Source organism: Bubalus kerabau, chromosome 3, assembly GCF_029407905.1.
Source record: "Bubalus kerabau isolate K-KA32 ecotype Philippines breed swamp buffalo chromosome 3, PCC_UOA_SB_1v2, whole genome shotgun sequence".
Lineage (NCBI taxonomy): Eukaryota > Metazoa > Chordata > Mammalia > Artiodactyla > Bovidae > Bubalus > Bubalus kerabau.
In genome coordinates this window covers 153,600,918-153,621,116 of record NC_073626.1, presented here as the reverse complement: position 1 = coordinate 153,621,116, position 20,199 = coordinate 153,600,918, and the positions used below count along the sequence as shown (strand labels likewise).

At 35.2% G+C, this 20,199-nt stretch overlaps 1 protein-coding gene across 4 annotated transcripts in view; it reads left to right on the top strand.

The window, feature by feature from the left end:
• Positions 1 to 20,199, top strand: part of ERBB4 (erb-b2 receptor tyrosine kinase 4) — a 1,293,114-nt gene that overhangs the window by 986,468 nt on the left and 286,447 nt on the right. For 2 of the 4 annotated variants that reach the window (XM_055573359.1, XM_055573357.1), the window contains exons 14-16: positions 310 to 403; positions 10,218 to 10,372; positions 17,452 to 17,526. In XM_055573359.1, coding sequence (XP_055429334.1) covers positions 310 to 403; positions 10,218 to 10,372; positions 17,452 to 17,526 — 324 coding nt within the window. Of the gene's footprint in view, positions 1 to 309; positions 404 to 10,217; positions 10,373 to 17,285; positions 17,331 to 17,451; positions 17,527 to 20,199 lie in introns of all 4 variants that reach the window. The other 2 variants (XM_055573360.1, XM_055573358.1) reach the window with 1 other exon arrangement.

Below are 20,199 nucleotides of genomic sequence, written 5' to 3'. Positions count from 1 at the left end.
TTTTCCTTTTTTCTTTTCTTTTTTTTTTTGAGACTGCTGGAATATCTCTCACAAGAGAGAGGTTTCCTGAATGAGTCTGTCGTTGAACCCAATGGAGGGCAAGAGGAGCCATCTGGCTGCAGTTTATCTTTTCTCCTAATGGAGAACTTACTTGTTAATGTACAGGGAAATGATTCTGATGCTCCTGGCACATAGAGAAACAAACTCTAGAATTTACTCTGCCAATAGGACTTTTAGCAGATGTTACTTCATTTGTTAAGTTGACAGCTTGTTTGCTTACACTGCCTCATGCTGCTGGTGTTTTCACAGTGAGTTTCGGGAGTTTGAGAATGGCTCCATCTGTGTCGAGTGTGACCCCCAGTGTGAGAAGATGGAAGATGGCATCCTCACATGCCATGGGCCGGTAAGCCTGAAGACATCTGTGCTTGTGTTGGCTTATTTGGTTTCATGTATGAATATCTGTTGAGTCATTGCTGTGTCATTTATCCACCCATTAAATAAGTATTTATAGAATGCTATGGGGAATCACATTCAATAATTTCCCCTCAAGAGGTTTACAGCTTAAAAGACTTAAAACTTCAGTTTCTTAAATATTTATTTCCAACATAATTATTTTAAAAGAAAATATGGTGTTGTCCTTAAAGATTGCATCATGGTGAAAAGAGAGGTACACAAATAACTAAGTGGAGGCAAAATAATTGATAAAACATAAATGTGTATAAACTGTTATAAGAACACATATGAGGGAGAAACCAAACCTTTGAGTTGAAAACTGGGGCACCAAAGAAAGCCAAAGAAAAGGGGTGTCTGAGCTATGCCTTTAAGAAGAATCTAGACTGAGGAATCATGTAAAGATTTGTAAATATGAAAGTTCATGTTTTGTTTGAGGTAAACTGTAACATATTCATATCTGTGTTTAATCATTTAATTTTGATAGCATCAGGAGGAAAAAGTGAAAAAAGGGGGAAGCCAAGCTTTTGTAAATTAAAATCTAAAACTATGTAATAAAATACTGTGGCAGAGAGAAAAATTGAACCACATTGATCAAAGGAGGGGCTATAGGATTAGGGAAGTCCTCATGAACATGCTCAGAGAAGGCAATGGCACCCCACTCCAGTACTCTTGCCTGGAAAATCTCATGGACAGAGGAACCTGGTAGGCTGCAGTCCATGGGGTCGCGAAGAGTTGGACACGACTGAGCGACTTCACTTTCACTTTTCACTTTTATGCATTGGAGGAGGAAATGGCAACCCACTCCAATGTTCTTGTCTGTAGAATCCCAGGGATAGCAGGGCCTGGTAGGCTCCCATCTATGGGTTCGCACAGAGTCGGACACAACTGAAGCGACTTAGCAGCAGCAGCAGCAGCATGAACATGCTGACATTTATGTAGTTTGAAGTTAGTTTTATGGAGAAAAGTGATAATTATTTTTTAGACCTTCCTTTGGTTCCCATCATTCTTAAAATGAGACTTTTTCTTAATAATGAGGTCAGTATGAGTTTTTCATTCCAAAGTGTCATATTCATCCTTCTTTAGACAAATTTTCAGTTTATTTGTCTGTTGAATCATCTATCAGTAGAAAATTTGAGGACCAACATTTGAGTGTTGCCAAGAGGTCCACACTACTCCATAAGAATTCATTTGAAATTTAAATAGCATTAATTTTTTCTACTAGAGTGCTTATTCAGCACTTAATTAGCTTAGAAAAAAATTATCATTGAGCCCTCCACACTTCCATTAGGCCCCAGTGAGCCGTTGTGGAACTTCCTCTAAAGAAGGATGTGGGGATACTTGGACAGTTCAAAGGACTACCATGAGTATGATTAAGTTTGGAAAAACAAACCTCTGAGAAAAAGAATTGATATGATTTGACATAAAGAACCAAAGTCTAAAAGACAATTTAGTATGTAATGATCTCCAAGTAAGTATGCTAAGGGCATATGTGGCTATTTTCTTTTTCTGCTAAGGGTAGTAATGGAAAATACAATTAATCTGCAGCATGAGAAATGTGGATTCTGTAAAGAATGTTGGGAAACAGGAAAGCAAAATTCCATACTGGGTTGTTAAAGTAAGTTGACCTGTCTCTGTAAAATTTGTCTAAAAACTATCGTATCTAGGAACCATATGTCTGAGAATGAAAAAAAAGAAAAAAGTATCTTTCAGAGAAAGAGAGTTTAAAAGCATACAGTTACAATAACCAAGAATTTGGCCGTCTTCTCTGAAGAAGGCAAACTGCAAAATCAGTCCTGTGCTTGTTCCACTCCTTATGCTGCCTCCTGTGGTATATAAGTATGCTAAGAAGTAACTAGCTTACTGATGTCTTTGTTTTTACAGTCTATTCCTCAAAGGAATTGAGATAGTTTATAAGAATACACACCAAAAAGCCCTGAAAGTGAATATTCTTGCAATTTTCAAAATTATTTGACAATCAAGAAAAAATGAAGACAGATTTTTAATGAACATATTTTGATTCTGTAAGGATGGCATTGGTGGGTCAAATACTTAAAATCATTATTCATTGCTAAAGTTGTGAATGAATAGTTCTAGAGATTAGAGAAGGCAAAAAGTCAAAAGTACGAAAAGCTCGTTAAAGTTGAATCACTCAACTGTGGAAGATCAGAGCATGAAATCAAGAAAACCTGCTTGATCACTTGATCAGTAAGCCTTGAAATGCTAAACAAGAGCATAGTGTCTTTTAGGTTACTCTATCTGAAAAACTTCCAGAATTGAGCTCAAGCAACATTGTATAAGGTGTATGCCTGTTTCTGGGTCTACATATTGTTTATCAAAACTAGAGACAGTGGTGGTTTTATGTGTCATGTAACTGGTATATATCACTTAGGATATCCAAGAGATTCAGGAAACTTCTTCATGAAACTGACATTATGATGACATAGAAGAAGTCATAAAGCTAATTGGAATTCCCACACCTGGCCTCGTGATTTATTCTGTTGAAATCTCATTTTCCTGATCTCTCAGTGTTTCCCTAATGATAATAATTGATATTTTATAAATAATAATATTTATATTTGTCAAACACTATTACACCTGAAACATACTATCATGTTATCCATTTAAAATATAAAGAAATTGAACCCACTGTAATGACTAGAAAGTTATTCTAAAACTCAGCAAGTTAGTAAGATGTGGAGCTGGAATTCAACTATAGAAATTATGACACCAAATTCCACACTCTTTTCATTTCACTTTTTTTTCTCTAGACAACAATGTCTATAATGTAATAAGAATAAAGTGCTTTCTGGGAATATACATCACAAATGGATGTAAAATGGATGGTATTATCTTATTTGAATGTGACAGATATTTAGGGTAATCTTGAGAGGGATAGATCTGAAATAAAGCAAGCCTCTGGTTTTATATCCTTGTCTGTCTGCCCTTGGTTTTATTTATTTTATTCTTTGTTCTATTTCTTCCTCTTTTTTAAAACAATTTTATCTTTTCTGACACACTTTCACTATTCCTATATAGTCCTATCAAGAAAGATAAGACAGGGAATGCAAGAAGAAAAGGGACATCAGATTAAAGTCAAAGGAGACCAAAATACAAGCCAGAGAGGCAGCAAGAGAAGAGAAAGCCTAGGAGATGGGACCTGATAAAAGCTGAAGTAGCTATTAAAGTCAGGTTAATAAAGCTTGTGTTGCCATAATAAATAACCACCATATTGCAGTAGACTACAGAAAAATATTTCAATATATTTCATGTAAAGTGCACTGAAATTCTGGGAAGCTTTCTCAGACCCTTCCCTCATCCCCACTCTGTGATGGTCTGGTATTCCAAGAAGTTTTGAATTTATGGCACCTCTGGTGGCTCAGATGGTAAGGAATCTGTCTGCGATGCAGGAGACTTGATTTCAATCCCTCAGGAATGTTCCCTCAGGGTCAGGAACACTCCCTGGAGAAGGAAATGGCCACTCACTACAGCATGTCACCACCCTTATGGCAGAAAGCAAAGAAGAACTGGAGAGCCTCTTGATGAAAGAGGAGAGTTAAGAAGATCATGGCATCCAGTCCCATCATTTTATGGCAAATAGATGGGAAAACAATGGAAACAGTGACAGACTTTATTTCGGGGGGCTCCAAAATCACTGCAGATGGTGACTGCAGCCAGGACATTAAAAGCGCTTGCTCCTTGGAAGAAAAGCTATGACCAACCTAGACAGCATATTAAAAAACAGAGACATTACTTTACCAACAAAGGTCTGTCTAGTCAAAGCTATGGCTTTTCCAGTAGTCATGTATGGATATGAGAATGGGACTATAAAGAAAGCTGAGCACCGAAGAACTGATGCTTTTGAATTGTGGTGTTGGAGAAGACTCTTGAGAGTCCCTTGGACTGCAAGGAGATCCAACCAGTCCACTCTGAATATTCATTGGAAGGACTGATGCTGAAGCTGAAATTCCAACACTTTGGCCACCTAATGCAAAGAAGCGACTCATTTGAAAAGACCCTGATGCTGGGAAAGATTGAGGGCAGGAGGAGAAGGGGACGACAGAGAATGAGATGGTTGAATGGTATCACCGACACGATGGACATGGGTTTGAGTAGGCTTCAGGAGTTGGTGATGGACAGGGAGGCCTGTTGTGCTGCTGTCCATGGAGTCGCAAAGAGTCAAACACGACTGAGCAACTGAACTGAACTGACTCACTCCAGTATTCTTGCCTGGAGAATTCCATGGGGAGAGGAGCTTGGTGGGCTACAGTCCTGAAATCTCAGAGTCAGACACATTGAATTAATGACTAACACTTTCACTCTTCACATGTACATAAGACCCCCACATCAGCAGCTGGGAAATAGGCCGGAGGGTTTAGCACCAGCAGTTTCTTAAATTGCTTCTGCTTAATTTCATTATCCATAGTAAGACACATCTCCCATCTAGTGGGAGGGAATTTCTATATTCTATGAAGCTGAAAGTTCACAGAATTAGATACTGGTGAATCATGGCTTTGTCTTTTACAGTAACTACCAAAGAAAAATGTCAATTGTCACTGAGAAAAAAAATGAAATATTTCTGTCAGGATTTAGACTATCCTTTAGTTTTCTGTCTAGATTATTGAGTTCAAGGACAGCTTAAAATCAGAGATAAGGAAGAATATTGCCTTCACCTTTGTTTGCTATTATTGCATTTATTAGTTCATTTACTGGACCTAGAATCTTCAAAGTTTTGGGAAAATAATGATAGAAGAGTACCCATTAGACACACATGTATTTCTTTAAATCTCTTTATTATGGAAGTGAGATGAAGAATCAGTACATTTCATTCCTCTTGAGATTTGTCAGACTATATTTTTGTTGTGTCAGCTCTGGACATTTGATTTCATATCATGGTAATATAGTCAAATAGTTAAGAGGTGCTCTAAATATAAGGAAGTTAAAAAATATATTCTATTAAAGTATGCCTAAAGATTAAATGTGAATTTAATTTTAATTTTGTGTATTTTTTACATCTGTTGATTTTACCTAGACATTATTTTACATTAGAAGAATTTTATAGAAAAATAATTCCTAATTCTATGACTGCCTAATTTACTCCAAGTAAATTTTATTCTTGGGTTCTGAAAGATGACATCAACTTGTCACTTGTCTTGTACAATGTTATGCCACTGAGCCTACTTGCAGAGTAAATGATTTTGTATAATAGACAGCATTACGTGCCTAAGTACCCATGAGCAGGTGTTAAAATTGGAAGCATGTGAAGTATTCTTTTGGTAGGAAATAAGTTGCCAGTAGCAAACTCTTCAAGTTGAGCAGCAATTCTATTTCATAGAAAAAAAATATGTATATAAATACTAAATATATGTACCTATATGTACACATATAAAATACATATAGGAAATTAAGAAAAATGAGACATAAATATATCTATATCTGTTTATCTAGTTAGATCTTAGGTAGATAGATTGATAGATTCTCACTTCAAAATAGTCAAAATGGTACTTGATTGAACCTCACCAGTCTGTTTCCAGGAATTTTTTTCAGATTACCCTCTTTTCTTTGCACTGCTATTCTTCATTAGCTGCCTTTATCTTTAAATTTTAAAATATTATATTTCTTTTTAAAATTTTATTTTTGTATATGTTTTAAAAATTTTATTTTGTATTGGGATATAGCCAATTAATAAACGATGTTGTGACAGTTTCAGGTGGCAGCAAAGGGATTCAGTCAAACATATCAGTTCAGTTCAGTTGCTCAGTCATGTGCCACTCTATGCCACCCCATGAATTGCAGCACGCCAAGCCTCCCTGTCCATTACCAACTCCGGGAGTTCACTCAAACTCACGTCCATCGAGTCAGTGATGTCATCCAGCCATCTCATCCTCTGTCGTCCCCTTCTCCTCCTGCCCCCAATCCCTCCCAGCATCAGAGTCTTTTCCATTGAGTCAGCTCTTTGCATGAGGTGGCCAAAGTACTGGAGTTTCAGCTTTGGCATCATTCCTTCCAAAGAACACCCAGGGCTGATCTCCCTTAGGATGGACTGGTTGGATCTCCTTGCAGTCCAAGGGACTCTCAAGAGTCTTCTCCAACACCACAGTTCAAAGCATCAATTCTTCAGAGCTCAAATTTCTTCACAGTCCAACTTTCACATCCATACATGACCACTGGAAAAACCATAGCCTTGACTAGATGAACCTTTGTTGGCAAAGTAATGTCTCTGCTTTTGAATATGCTATCTAGGTTGGTTATAACTTTTCTTCCAAGAATAAGCGTCTTTTAATTTCATGGCTGCAATCACCATCTGCAGTGATTTGGGAGCCCCAAAAAATAGTTTGACACTGTTTCCCCATTTATTTCCCATGAAGTGATGGGACCAGATGCCATGATCTTCGTTTTCTGAATATTGAGCTTTAAGCCAACTTTTTCACTCTCCTATTTCACCTTCATCAAGAGGCTTTTTAGTTCCTCTTCACTTTCTGCCATAAGGGTAGTGTCATCTCCATATCTGAGGTTATTGATATTTCTCCCGACAATCTTGATTCCAGCTTGTGCTTCTTCCAGCCCAGCATTTCTCATTATGTACTCTGCATAAAAGTTAAATAAGCAGGGTGACAATATACAGCCTTGACGTACTCCTTTTCCTATTTGGAACCAGTCTGTTGTTCCACGTCCAGTTCTAACTCTTGCTTCATAACCTGCATATAGGTTTCTCAAGAGGCAGGTCAGGTGGTCTGGTATTCCCATCTCTTTCAGAATTTTCCACAGTTTCTTGTAATCCACACAGTCAAAGGCTTTGGCATAGTCAATAAAGCAGAAATAGATGTTTTTCTGGAACTCTCTTGCTTTTTCGATGATCCAGCAGATGTTGGCAATTTGATTTCTGGTTCCTCTGCCTTTTCTAAAACGAGCTTGAACATCTGGAAGTTCATGGTTCACATATTGCTGAAGCCTGGCTTGGAGAATTTTAAGCATTAAGTTAGTAGCGTGTGAGATGAGTGCAATTGTGTGGTAGTTTGAGCATTCTTTGGCATTGCCTTTCTTTGGGATTGGAATGAAAACTGACCTTTTCCAGTCCTGTGGCCACTGCTGAGTTTTCCAAATTTGCTGGCATATTGAGTGCAGCACTTTCACAGCATCATCTTTCAGGATTTGAAATAGCTCAACTGGAATTCTATCACCTCCACTAGCTTTGTTCATAGTGATGCTTTCTAAGGCCCACTTGACTTCACATTCTAGAATGTCTGGCTCTAGGTGAGTGATCATACCATCATGATTATCTTGGTCATGAAGATCTTTTTTGTACAGTTCTTTTCTATATTCTTGCCACCTCTTCTTAATGTTGTCTGCTTCTATTAGGTCCATACCATTTCTGTCCTTTATGGAGCCCATCTTTGCATGAAATCTTTCCTTGGTATTTCTAATTTTTTTGAAGAGATCTCTAGTCTTTCCCCTTCTGTTGTTTTCCTCTATTTCTTTGCATTGATCACTGAGGAAGGCTTTCTTATCTCTTCTTGCTGTTCTTTGGAACTCTGCATTCAGATGCTTATATCTTTCCTTTTCTCCTTTGCTTTTTGCTTCTCTTCTTTTTACAGCTATTTGTAAGGTCTCCCCAGACAGCCATTTTGCTTTTTTGCATTTCTTTTCCATGGGGATGGTCTTGATCCCTGTCTCCTGTACAATGTCATGAACCTCAGTCAAACATATACATGTATCCATTCTCCCCCAACACCTCTCCCATCCAGGCTGCCACATAACATTGAACAGAGTTCCATGTGCTATACAGTAGGTCCTTGTTTGTTATCCATTTAACATATAACAATTCATACATGTCCATCCCAAACTCCTTGACTATCCCTTCCTCCCAGCCTTCACCTGGCAACCATATTGCTGCTGCTGCTAAGTCGCTTCAGTTGTGTCCGACTCTGTGCGACCCCATAGACGGCAGCCCACTAGGCTCCTCTGTCCCTGGGATTCCCCAGGCAAGAATACTGGAGTGGGTTGCCATTTCCTTCTCCAATGCATGAAAGTGAAAAGTGAAAGTGAAGTCGCTCAGTCGGGCCCGACTCTTAGCGACCCCATGGACTGGAGCCTACCAGGCTCCTCCATCCATGGGAATTTCCAGGCAAGAGTACTGGAGTGGGGTGCCATTACTCAGCCATAAAAAAGAATCAAAGAATGCCATTTGCAGCAACATGGATGGACCTAGAATGTCATACTGAGTGAAGTAAGTCAGACTGCAAAGGAGAAATATCGTATAATATAATTTACATGTGGAGTCTAAAAAGAAATGATATAAATAAATTTACAAAACAGAAACAGACTCACAGACTTCAAGAACAAGATTAAAGTATTATGTTTCTTGATTTCCTGATGCCTTATATCACCACTTGTAATGTCTGGCTAGATGTAATACACTCCCATGAATAGACTGATCCCCAACTCCCTGCCTAATAAATAGACCTGTATGATGTCTCCTTGGTCTTGTCTGTTACATTCACATCATTTATAATTGTAAACCTAATAATATTAAACATCCCTCTCTATACTAAGTATATCTTATTTATCTAAATTATGTTCCATGTGAACTGTCATAAATGTTGAGCCTTATGGATATAAACAAACTTGTAAGGACAGGAGTGGAGGTAAGAAGTTCCAAGAAGCAAAAAGAAGAGGAATCCTGAGAAAATATGGTATTCAAAAGGAGACTAAAATAAATTTTAAGTAGATAATATCATTCCTACTTATTATACAATTATTCAAAACAGTCAAATGTGTAAGTATTTGAGAATATTTTAAGACAATAGCATTTTTCACCACGATGTTCTCAATTTGATTTGTGAAAGCATTACTTATCATTTCTTGCATGCTTACTATCCCAGCACCAAATCCATATCAATTCCTCTGGAAAAATTTGTAGATGTTTAATAGGAATTTAATATTTTTACTTTTATTATGACATTTAAATATATTTTCCGGTTATTGCTTATTATAATTGTATGTATTAGATATTAGAAATTGTAAACATAAATATATAAAGTGACTTAGTATAATATAGATTATGCTCATAGTTATATCACCATTTTTTAGTTTCTCCATATAATATTCTTTTGTATCCAGTTTATTATTATGGAGTTTTTGACATTTGCTCATTAGATCATGCTTTTATTATGCTTAGTATTATACTGTGATTTTCTAAAATCTCTATTCATAGAGATGAAATAATTTTAGCATTATAGGCTGATTTGAGATGGAGAGTAATTTAGAAATTAACTTTGATTTACCTAAAATGCCTAATTCCTGATAATTCAACCACAGAAAGTTTTAAATTCATTGTTCATATACTCATGGTACTACCAAAGGAGAGTTTACATCTCACTTGTATATGAAATTCAGTGTTAAGCCTAATGCCTATCATTTCCTCATCTTCATTAATTCATGATCATATTGACAATATTCCTAGTGACTGTGATTAAATATTTCTAGGAAAAATGTGTTGTTACCAAATACTGTTGCAGTGTAATCTCACTGGGAATAAATGACACAAAGAAAATATTGATGTCCTTCTAGAAAATCACTGGACAGTTTTGCGGATTGAAAATCTGTACTAGCAGCATCCCCTTTTGTACTTCTGAAAATGCTCTTCCTAGAGGACATTTCGCCATCCACTGAGGTCTCAGTAGCTAAACTAGATGAATACATTCCAGAAGAAAAGGCACCCATTTTTCTTTCTTTATTTTGTTTTTTTTTCCCCTCACACTTTTTAGGGACCTGACAACTGTACAAAGTGCTCCCATTTCAAGGATGGCCCAAACTGTGTGGAAAAATGTCCAGATGGCTTACAGGGGGCAAACAGTTTCATTTTCAAGTATGCTGATCAAGATCGAGAGTGCCACCCGTGCCATCCAAACTGCACCCAAGGGTAAGCAACTTCACTGGCCAAAAACTCAATCAAGTGCATGTTGCTAATCAAAAGGTACACACATACATGTTTATCCCTGAGGCAATCTAGTAAATATATGATAGTCTCATGTAAAATTCTATTGATCTTTATATATGTTGATTTTAAGAGAAATCATTTCTGCAAGAATGCTTTATGGAATTGAATTTATACCCACTAAAATGTTTCTGTTTAACATTTTTTTAATAACTTCTATCGACACCTTCATGAAGCTGGTATGACATATACATTGTGTGCAGTGTAGAAATTCTTCCAAATTTTGCTGGAAACTAAAGATATAAGAAAAAACAAGCAATTATACTTTTGAGATTCCACTTGCTAAAAGTCTTTCACAGAGACTTTATGTTTCTTTGTTGTTACAATCAACTTAAAGTAAGGATCTCTCTTTGATAAATGCTGCCTTGTATTACTCCTTCAACAAAATATAAGCAAAAGCAGTGATGATAAAAAAAAGGAATTTAGTGATATGCATATTAATAAAAATGCAAGTACATTTTGTGAAAGTAATTCTATCATAGGTTAGCATATTACCTAATGTAACCGATGTAGGACAATTCAAAGATGGGTACACATTTTTTTTAACTTTTCAAAGGATGCATTGTTAAAATGAATAATAATTAGAATACCTTTGATATTGATAACAGTTGAATAACAAAGACATTACAGAAAGAAGAAAAGCACTGAACTATAAAAGAAATAGTGTCACTGCATCTAACGAATCTCAACAACTATTTCTTTAAAAGACAGCAAACCTATTTTAATAAGGACTTTTCCTTTTCTTTTTTTCCTCTAGAAGGCAAATAAATTTAGAATTGAGAGCAGGTTCACATGCTCTATCCTCCTTCTGTCCAAAAATCCTCTTCACCATTGTGAATGCCCACACACATGTACACACACACGTACAAGCACACGCACACTTGTGGAGAATCATCTTGGGTACTTTAGATTTGGCAGGAAAGTATGGGATTCCGTAAAGAGATTTTCTGCCAGATTAAGGGCTGGCTGATAGGGAATACTGAGGAAGTAAAGCAAACCACATCATTTTCTGCCAAGAGGACATCAATTTGCAGATGCTGCTGCAATTCCCTGCAGGTCAAGAAATCAGCTTAAGTCACTCTGTGAAGTGGCGTATTCTCAAAAGGTAAAGTAATATTCTGCCATTCAAATTCAAATTCAGCTTGGAAGAGCTAATGCCACCTCACTGGTTTACACATAAACATTTGAGGATACTGAAATAGTCACAAAGACACTTTGCTTCAAGGAAACTAGAAAAAATAAGCTGCTCCCCTGGAGAGTTTTTGGCACTCTCAGGTTAAGGATATTTCATGAAGAAACTGGTACTGTTGGAGCAGGAGAATCAGCAACAGAGGGGGAAAACTTTGCCTGCTAAAGTAATCATCCACAAGAGGGTTTTATTGTTTTGCAGCTAAAATTAAACCAGTAAATTATTCAATATAATGTTGATGTCAACAGCTGTTGCCATTCAAAATGAGACCTTTTGCTGTTTTTGCAAATCTAATTACAACAAAGCCATTAGGGAAATGAAAGTGAGATCTCAGAGCCATACAGAGTCTGGATGCCTGGCTGGTATGTCTTTCTCCTCATCCTTTTAAATCATGATTACACAATAAAGGAAAAGATATATAGTGGTGGGAAAGTAGGAGGGACAACAAAGAGATCAGTTTACCACAGTTAGAAACATTGGATGTCAACCAAAAGGGAGGATGAAGGTGGAATAAGAAAGAAATCTGACCAGATCATTTGAGAACTCTAGTAAAAAAGATGGCTTTAAATTCACTCCTGCAGAATGATGGGGAGATGGAATTTGAATAGTGTATTCCCTGATATCTTCTAAAGTAAATGAATTCTATCACTGACTTAGTCCTGACAGATACTTATCTTTGTTTACATTTAGCTTCCTGCCATCCTTTTTCTAATACCCTCTGTATTGTCTGGGTTCACTCATGTGCATGATAGTTCTATGGTCTCAGCCCCAGAACGGACTAGGAATTTGGAATTTTTAAATGCCTATATCTTCCTTCCTCTGTTCATTACTGTGGTGCTCTGTACTTTGAGATCCTTTTAAAGAAGCAATGACGTACTCTGTGCACTCAGTCCCACTTTTTCAAATTGATCATGTAGCGATAGAATCTTTTCTTAGAGAGATCACAGGGGCAGTAGGGATGTTGGGATGAGTGACTATTTTTATTCTAAACACACGTAATAACTAAGCCATCAGTAAGTGTGAACTTAACCAGGCCATCTCTACTTTGGAAAACGGCTTTTCTTTTGTTAATATATACCAATATTATGTCAGCTAGATAATGCAGGAACCAAGTTAATGAAAATAGTCTTTCAAATCACATTTTTCAGAAGGAAAATTCTAATTCTGAATATTGTTTAATGATTGCCTGAAAGTAAAATTATCTATGTAATACCTTAAAAGCACTTTTACTACTCTAAAGGTATAATACATTAAATGTATTGACTCTAATAAGTTCTTTAGATATTTTAAAAATTTGTGATCCATTTGGCTATTATCAGGAGAGTCTCACTAATATTCCTAGAGAAAAAGGTTATAACATTGTCTCTTCTTGCTTTGACTAGAGGACTTTTATTTTAGCAACATTTCCCATTTCATTCTTTCTTCAACTTTGCTATACTGAACACCTACTGTGTATCAGATCCAGTTATAGCTAAGTTCAGAAATAAATAAGACACAGCTCCTGACCACTAGGAAGTCACAGTCCAGTGAATTTTTATTCTTGCAATTTGTATCTCTCCTCCATTAGTGATCCCTCTCTATATTTTGAAGCCATTAACAGGAATTTAAAACAGAGAAATGGTATTCATATGTAAAATTAGCAAGATAGAAATTTTAAAAGAGGACTTGTAACCTAAATTTATAGGGCAAAGATTATAGTTTCTTTACTATCACTTACATTCATGACAAATGTCAATTTAATTTTGTTTTGAGACATGAACTAGGATATTTATTTTTATAGGGCATCTTTTAAAAATTCCATTCAAGGCTTTTAGTAATATTAGAATCATGGTTTCATATATAATTTTCTATATGCATTAATATTTTTCTTATTACTTCTTGTTATATTTTAAATGTATATAGTGAAAGAATTTTCATTAATGGAGAAAACAAGTAGGGCTGCTTGTGGGATTATTGTCAACACTTTTGTAATAAAATTTTAAAATATCCTTTCATTTTAATTTTAAAATTTAGAAAACATTTTGTCAAAGTATCTCAACTATGTTACTTCTATGGGTACATCAAGGTGTTTATAAATCAGTAAGTACAAACATATGTTAAACACAGTTCAATATTTCAAATTTCAGTATTTTTAATAACATATTATAGTTTCTCTTTCTGAATTTTCTGAAAAGTATCTATTTTAGGATGCTAATTATGTAGAGAATGGTATTATTCCACATTCTTATTCAGTCTCTTATTTGGGATTTTGACTTCAAAAGTTTGATGTTTCCATTATTTTTTTATTTTCCTGAATCAATATGAATTGCTATGCAAACTTGTTGCTTATATAGAGTTGATATAGAATATATGTATTAAATACACAGTGACTTGTATTGAGTTTAAAAATATGGCCACTTCAGTCATACTCTTATTCTTCTTCCTTTTCCATTTTACTTTTATCCTCAACTTATATATACCTTGAAATTTCAAATATCCTACAACATTTCCTAGATAAACTTTCTTGACCTCACATCCTGCCCCCTCAAGAGCTCCTCCCTTTTCCTTTGCTTCTATTCTCATATTTCCAATTTGCTTGTCATAACCACCTAAATTCTAGTGACCCTGACAATGTCAACTAACATACTTTTAGCAGTTCTCTTTCTAGACCTGTCTTGTACTGACAATGATGATCATCCAATTCCTGAAGTTTTTTCATGACTTGGACTGCCACGACACTGCAATTAATTAATTTTACTCAATCATATTTTCCTGTTTCTGGCGTATGAGCTCATCTGATGTCATTTACTAATTTTTGGAGTTCTTGGGGTTTCAGTCTCACTCTTTGTTCTCCTCACTTTAAAGATGCTTCTCCAGCCATCACATCCATTTTACATGATTTCAACCTTCTTTTGTATGCTGTTTCAAAGCTGGATCATTGTACTTGTGCCTCCAGCTTCCCCCTTCTCCTCCGAAACTCCTCCCCACTGCTCATCTCTCCAGCTGCTGAGGAACATTTCTACCTGGATGTAGGACAACCACACTAAACTCTAGGTAACCATGAACTGAAATTGTCACCCTCTCCTGCGTGAAAACACACACACAAAAGAAGGTGTCGCCTTCTGTCCGACATTCTCCCACCAATGGTACCATGGTTCTCCAAGTTTGAAATATGAGTCATCTTTAACTCCTGGGCTCTATCCACTTCCATCATCAAACCAGCCATCAACTACTTTTTTTTAACCTCCCCATACCTTTCTTAAATTTGTCCCATTGTCTCTTATCCTAGTTACCATTCTCCCCATTTAGCATCATCATCTCTCTCTTACCTAGACTAAAACAGCCTCAGGGCCAAAGAAATCTATCTGAGGGCTTCTAGCTGACTAGTCTTTACAGGACAAAGAGATCAATGTTATAACATATCCAGCAAGTTCCCAACTTACTTAAAACCCTGCAGTGGTATCCCACTAAGTTTATTTTTAAGCAGATGGTATTCAAGTTCTGGTTTCTATTAAATGATCTAGCTTCTTTTTTTCCTTCTGCCTGTTGTGTCATATTTTGTTCTCTAACTGTTCAGATTTATTTGTATCTGTGCATACACACCCTACCTTTCCTCAGATCTATGTTTTTGCTGCTGCTCTTTCTTACACCTTAGGAGTTATTGTCACTCCAGTCCAGGGCTCAGGACCCTGAACTTCAGCCTCTTAATTTCTCCATGAAGGTTACCATGATCTTCTGAAGCTGCCTATCCCTCCTCCACATCTCCTAAGCCACTCTTTTATGTCCCTTATTACATTTATCATTTTATACAATACACATATGTTTATGCATCTGTCTCTTTCATTAAATTGTAAGATCATTAAGAATAGGAAAAATGTCCAATTCATCTTTTTCTCCCCCAAGCTCCTGGAATAGTAGGAACACTTAGAAGACATGTGACAAAGGGTTTTGTTTTGTTTCATTCATTTAAATGAATGAAAATCTTTCATTTCTCATACTTTCCCCTCAAGTTAAATGTTGCTTTCACATATTTTTATCTTTCAAAGATGATTAGAAAGACACAGTTTGCAAACTAACCATAGCTTTCAGATTATCACTTAGTCATAAGAAGTAGACGATTGATTTTACAAAAATGGCAATATCGTATTAAAAAAAAAAACATTTTGAAGGAGATATAATAGGAAACTAGAAAAAAAATGACTCCCTTAGAATAAAAGAAAGCCATCTAATACAATTTGGAATCTTTTATAGCAATTAAATTTTTATTTTTAGAAATGGTTCTCATTATGGATTATGGAACCAATCCAATGCTATGTGCTCTGTATTTTAATTTATTTGGTTTTTTAAAAGATTTTTTCAATGTATGTTTTATTTGCTTTTGTTGAAACACCTTTTTCTTGTATTTCTGTACATTAAATTTTTTCTGGGCCACTCAAAGCCAATTTTCAAAAGAAAAATAATTTTTCATCTAGTAAGATTATGATAGCTGATATTAAGTAGGAAAATAGTGACTTAATTATTGTCATACAGAGTTATATTTGTTTACTACTGTTCTATAATTTTCTATAGATATAATGGACAGTCTGGCCTTATACATGAGAACTTTATTAATTCATTATATAATGATTTTAATTTCAGCTTCTTTTTCAGTTTTAGAAGTGAGGATTTGGAAAAAAAAATATTGCTAGCAGAATTAGTCAATAAATCATAGCTGTACAAGGAACCTTGATAATGTACTAGAGCTGTATGTCTATAATGAGAGAAAAGGGAAGGAAATACAATTCAAATGCATTGGAAGATGGAAGGAATAATATTTCTATGATATTTCAAAATCAGAATTCTGTGTACTTACATTATTTGACTTAAATATTAACCTCAGTGGATTCTGTAGTTACCTGAGTCTCAATTTATTCATTTCCTTGTGGCGTATTTATTTGTTATTGTTTGCGTTAATTATTATTGCAGTTTATTAAACTGTTTTTATTTGCCTGTTATGGCACTGCTCTTTTAAAAACAAGTTCAAGATAAACTGAAGTATGGTGAAACAAGTTAATCTGCTTTTTAAATGAATTCATGTTTATAGATAAGTATGTTTTAAAGACAGTCACAACCAAGGGATGGAGTAATGTGATTATGTAAAGTAACCATGAGAATAGCATTAAAGGTTGTTAACTCATTTTCTGCTAAAATCAATTTTTAATGAGTATAAAGCATCAGGTTATTCTATTACATTGAATAGCTCATGTTTCCTTTTTTATTTATTTTGTTTTTCACTTAACCTTAGAACATTTTAGAAGAAACTGTACACATGAGACCAATTATAGCCATTAAGATATTAAGGTCTTCATCAAGACATATAATCATGAATGATGCTAATGAATTTAAAGTATTAGAAATGAACAATATGTGTTTGGAAGTTATCCACAGAAACAGATTACACTTTTCTTTACATGGACTTGTTTCTCTGCATTCCATTTATGTGGTATTTGCAGTTCATTTCTGGGCATCCATCAAGTAATCATCTTCTCACCAGCTTTAAATTCATGATATTCCAAAGTTGTCTAATAACTATAATTAGGGTTTGACACAATTGGTATTGGTCTTCCAGATTCTTTTGAAAAATGACTAATTTTTCTTTCCTTGTATTTTTACAATTTGGACCTTCTACAGGTGCATAGGCTCAAGTATAGAAGACTGCATCGGCCTGATGGATAGGTACTTGGTGTGCTTGCTTCCCATGTTCTTCCTCCAAGGCTCCGTGTGTGAGCACTGGTGCATGTGTGTGCATGCCACTGTGAATGGAGAATGATGTTTTCTGTTCTGTAATTGCCTGCAGGTGTAGCGGCCCCACTAGTCATGACTGCATTTACTACCTTTGGACGGGCCATTCCACTTTACCACAACATGCTAGGTAACATCTACCATGTTTCCATTTTGTCATTCAAATCCTTTCCCAATTATCATGGATAAGAAAAAAAGAAACAAAGAAACTACTAACCAGTTGGGTAAAGTTTATAATATGTTACATCAGGGAGTAATGAGAGAGGTATATAACTCTTTACATTTCAAGCCATATTTCTTACCTCTTCTTCCCTTATTCATTAAGATTTTGGAATCCAAATTGGTAATATCATTGATTAATTTTGTATAATTTAAACATGATTTTAAATATTAACCTAGAACTTTAATAGAATCTTTATGTTCTTAATTATGTAAATGATTGCAGAAAGAAATATCTTTAAGAGGGTAATTTGCAAAAGTTGATCTGTTTTCTGAGGTGTTTCTTACTTGATTTAATTTCTGACTTTATTTTGAACTGGTTGGTATGTTCCCTAGGTATCAGAATTACTATAAACTAAAGACTGTATAGAAAATATTTAGTATAATACAAGTTAAAAAACAAAGTATTTCCTTTATGTTTATACAAAAACCTATATACAAATGCTTGTAATGGCTTTATTCAAAATCACCAGGACCTGGAAATTATTCAGATGTCTTTGAATTGTGGTATATCCATACCTTGTAAAATCACTCAGTAATAGAAGGAATAAACTGCTGATATACACAAAACATGGATGGATCTCAAAAGCAGTATGCTAACTGAAAGAAGCTAGGTTTTAAAGAGTACATACTATAGGATTCCATTTATATGGTGTTTTGGAAAAGGCAGAACGATGGAGAATGAAACTGATCAGAGTTGCCAGGAACTGGGTGGGAGCAGAGGGAGATGAGATCTATTACAAAAAGTTGTGAGGCAATTTAAAGAGATGATGGAACTATTCTGTATCTTAATAGTAATGATGGTTGCATGAACGTATGGACTTGTCAAAAATGGCCATGCTTTACCTTAAGAAGAATGAATTTTACTGTACATAAATTATACCTCAATAAATGTGACTTTAAAACATGTCATGTTTAGGAAAATAGTAACTGTACAATGTGGTATGGAAATACTGTTAGCTTTCTTTATGAAACAAATTAATTGTATCTTTTGGAAGAGAAAATAGTGCTAAATTACAATTAGCAAAGTAACCCATTTTGGATAAAGCACTGCTTTTTTATGTAAACTTTTGACTGAAGTGTAACATATGTGTTGTAAAAATATGCACAACATAAATGTAAAGCTCAATAAATTTTTCCAAATGAAGCATTTGTGTAATCATCAGCCAGATCAAGAAACAGAATAGTATCAGAACCAGAAACACTTCTTAAGGCCCGTTTCCCTTGAGCTAACAATGCAGGTCAATTTGCCTGTTTTTGTACTTTATATACATTGAATCATGCACTATGTACTCTTTACATCTGACTTCTTTTGCAAAATATTATATAAATGAGATTCATCTATGCCATTTACTTTAGTTGTAGTTTTTTTATTTATATGATATTTTGCCTTTAAATGTGTTTAAAACAGTTGAACATGATATTTCTTATTAGTAAATTTTTTTTAATAAAATAAATAGAGAAATCAAATTCTAAAAAGAAGAATGTGGTAGTTAAGTGATTTATGCAACAGTGGCACTTTGGCATTTGGGCACAATCAAGATCTATTAATACAAGTGTTTAGAGCAATGTCAAATTATGAAAAAAAATAATAAATGAGAGAGAAACAGAGAGAGACAAGGAGGGAAAGACAACCTAAGGCCCAAACTTCAGTTTTATAAACAAATGTGTGTTTACTCCTATATATATATTTTTCCTCCTTGAGACTTGGTTGAGTCACTGTACTATCACTTTGAAGCATGTATACGCATTTGTTTTTGATGGTTTTTTATAATCATTGCAACCAGTTAACAAGAGGCAATATAGTATGGTGGTTAAATGTTCTGTCTTTGAAATCAGATTTTCTACTATTTTTTAGATGTGTGACTGTAGGTAAGTTCCTTAAACTATCTGAGCTTTGCTTTCTTCATTATACATTTAATGGACTATTAATATCTATTCATAAGTTGGCTTGGAAGATTGAGTGAGTCAATAAGATAGTGCTTGGTTTAGCAAAATTACTCAGTATATATTACTTACCATTTCTCTAGATAGAAAATATTTTCAATGGTAGGGATGGAGGAGCATACCTTTCCAAAGGGTAGCAAGTCTCTCAGAGTAACTCAGGGAGCTTTGATCTGTCCCTCTGCCCCTTTGATAGGCCCTTTAAAGGAAGGGAGGACATTTATTTTGTCATCTTGAAAATTGCTGTCTTAACGAGGGCCACTGGTACCAATGGCAGTAGGTCAGAGGCATAGGCATATGGAGAGGCAGAGAAAGTGTTAAAACCATAGTGATAGATGACTTAGGTTTTCAGTGATAGTAATTGAGGTTTATCACTCAAAATCATAGTGTGTCTTACAAATTAATATTTCCAACATTTAAATAAAAGTGGTTTGGAAATTTTCATTCCTGTTGTTTACATAGATTTTCAGGCCATTCCTTTTAGGCTTAGGTTAACAGGTGAAATTCATATTAGCTTTCCCATAAATAAGTGTGGGTTTTCCTGGTGGCTCAGATGGTAAAGAAACTGCCTGCAATGCAGGAGACCTGGGTTTGATACCTGGGTTGGGAAGATCCCCTGGAGGAGGGCATGACAGCCTGG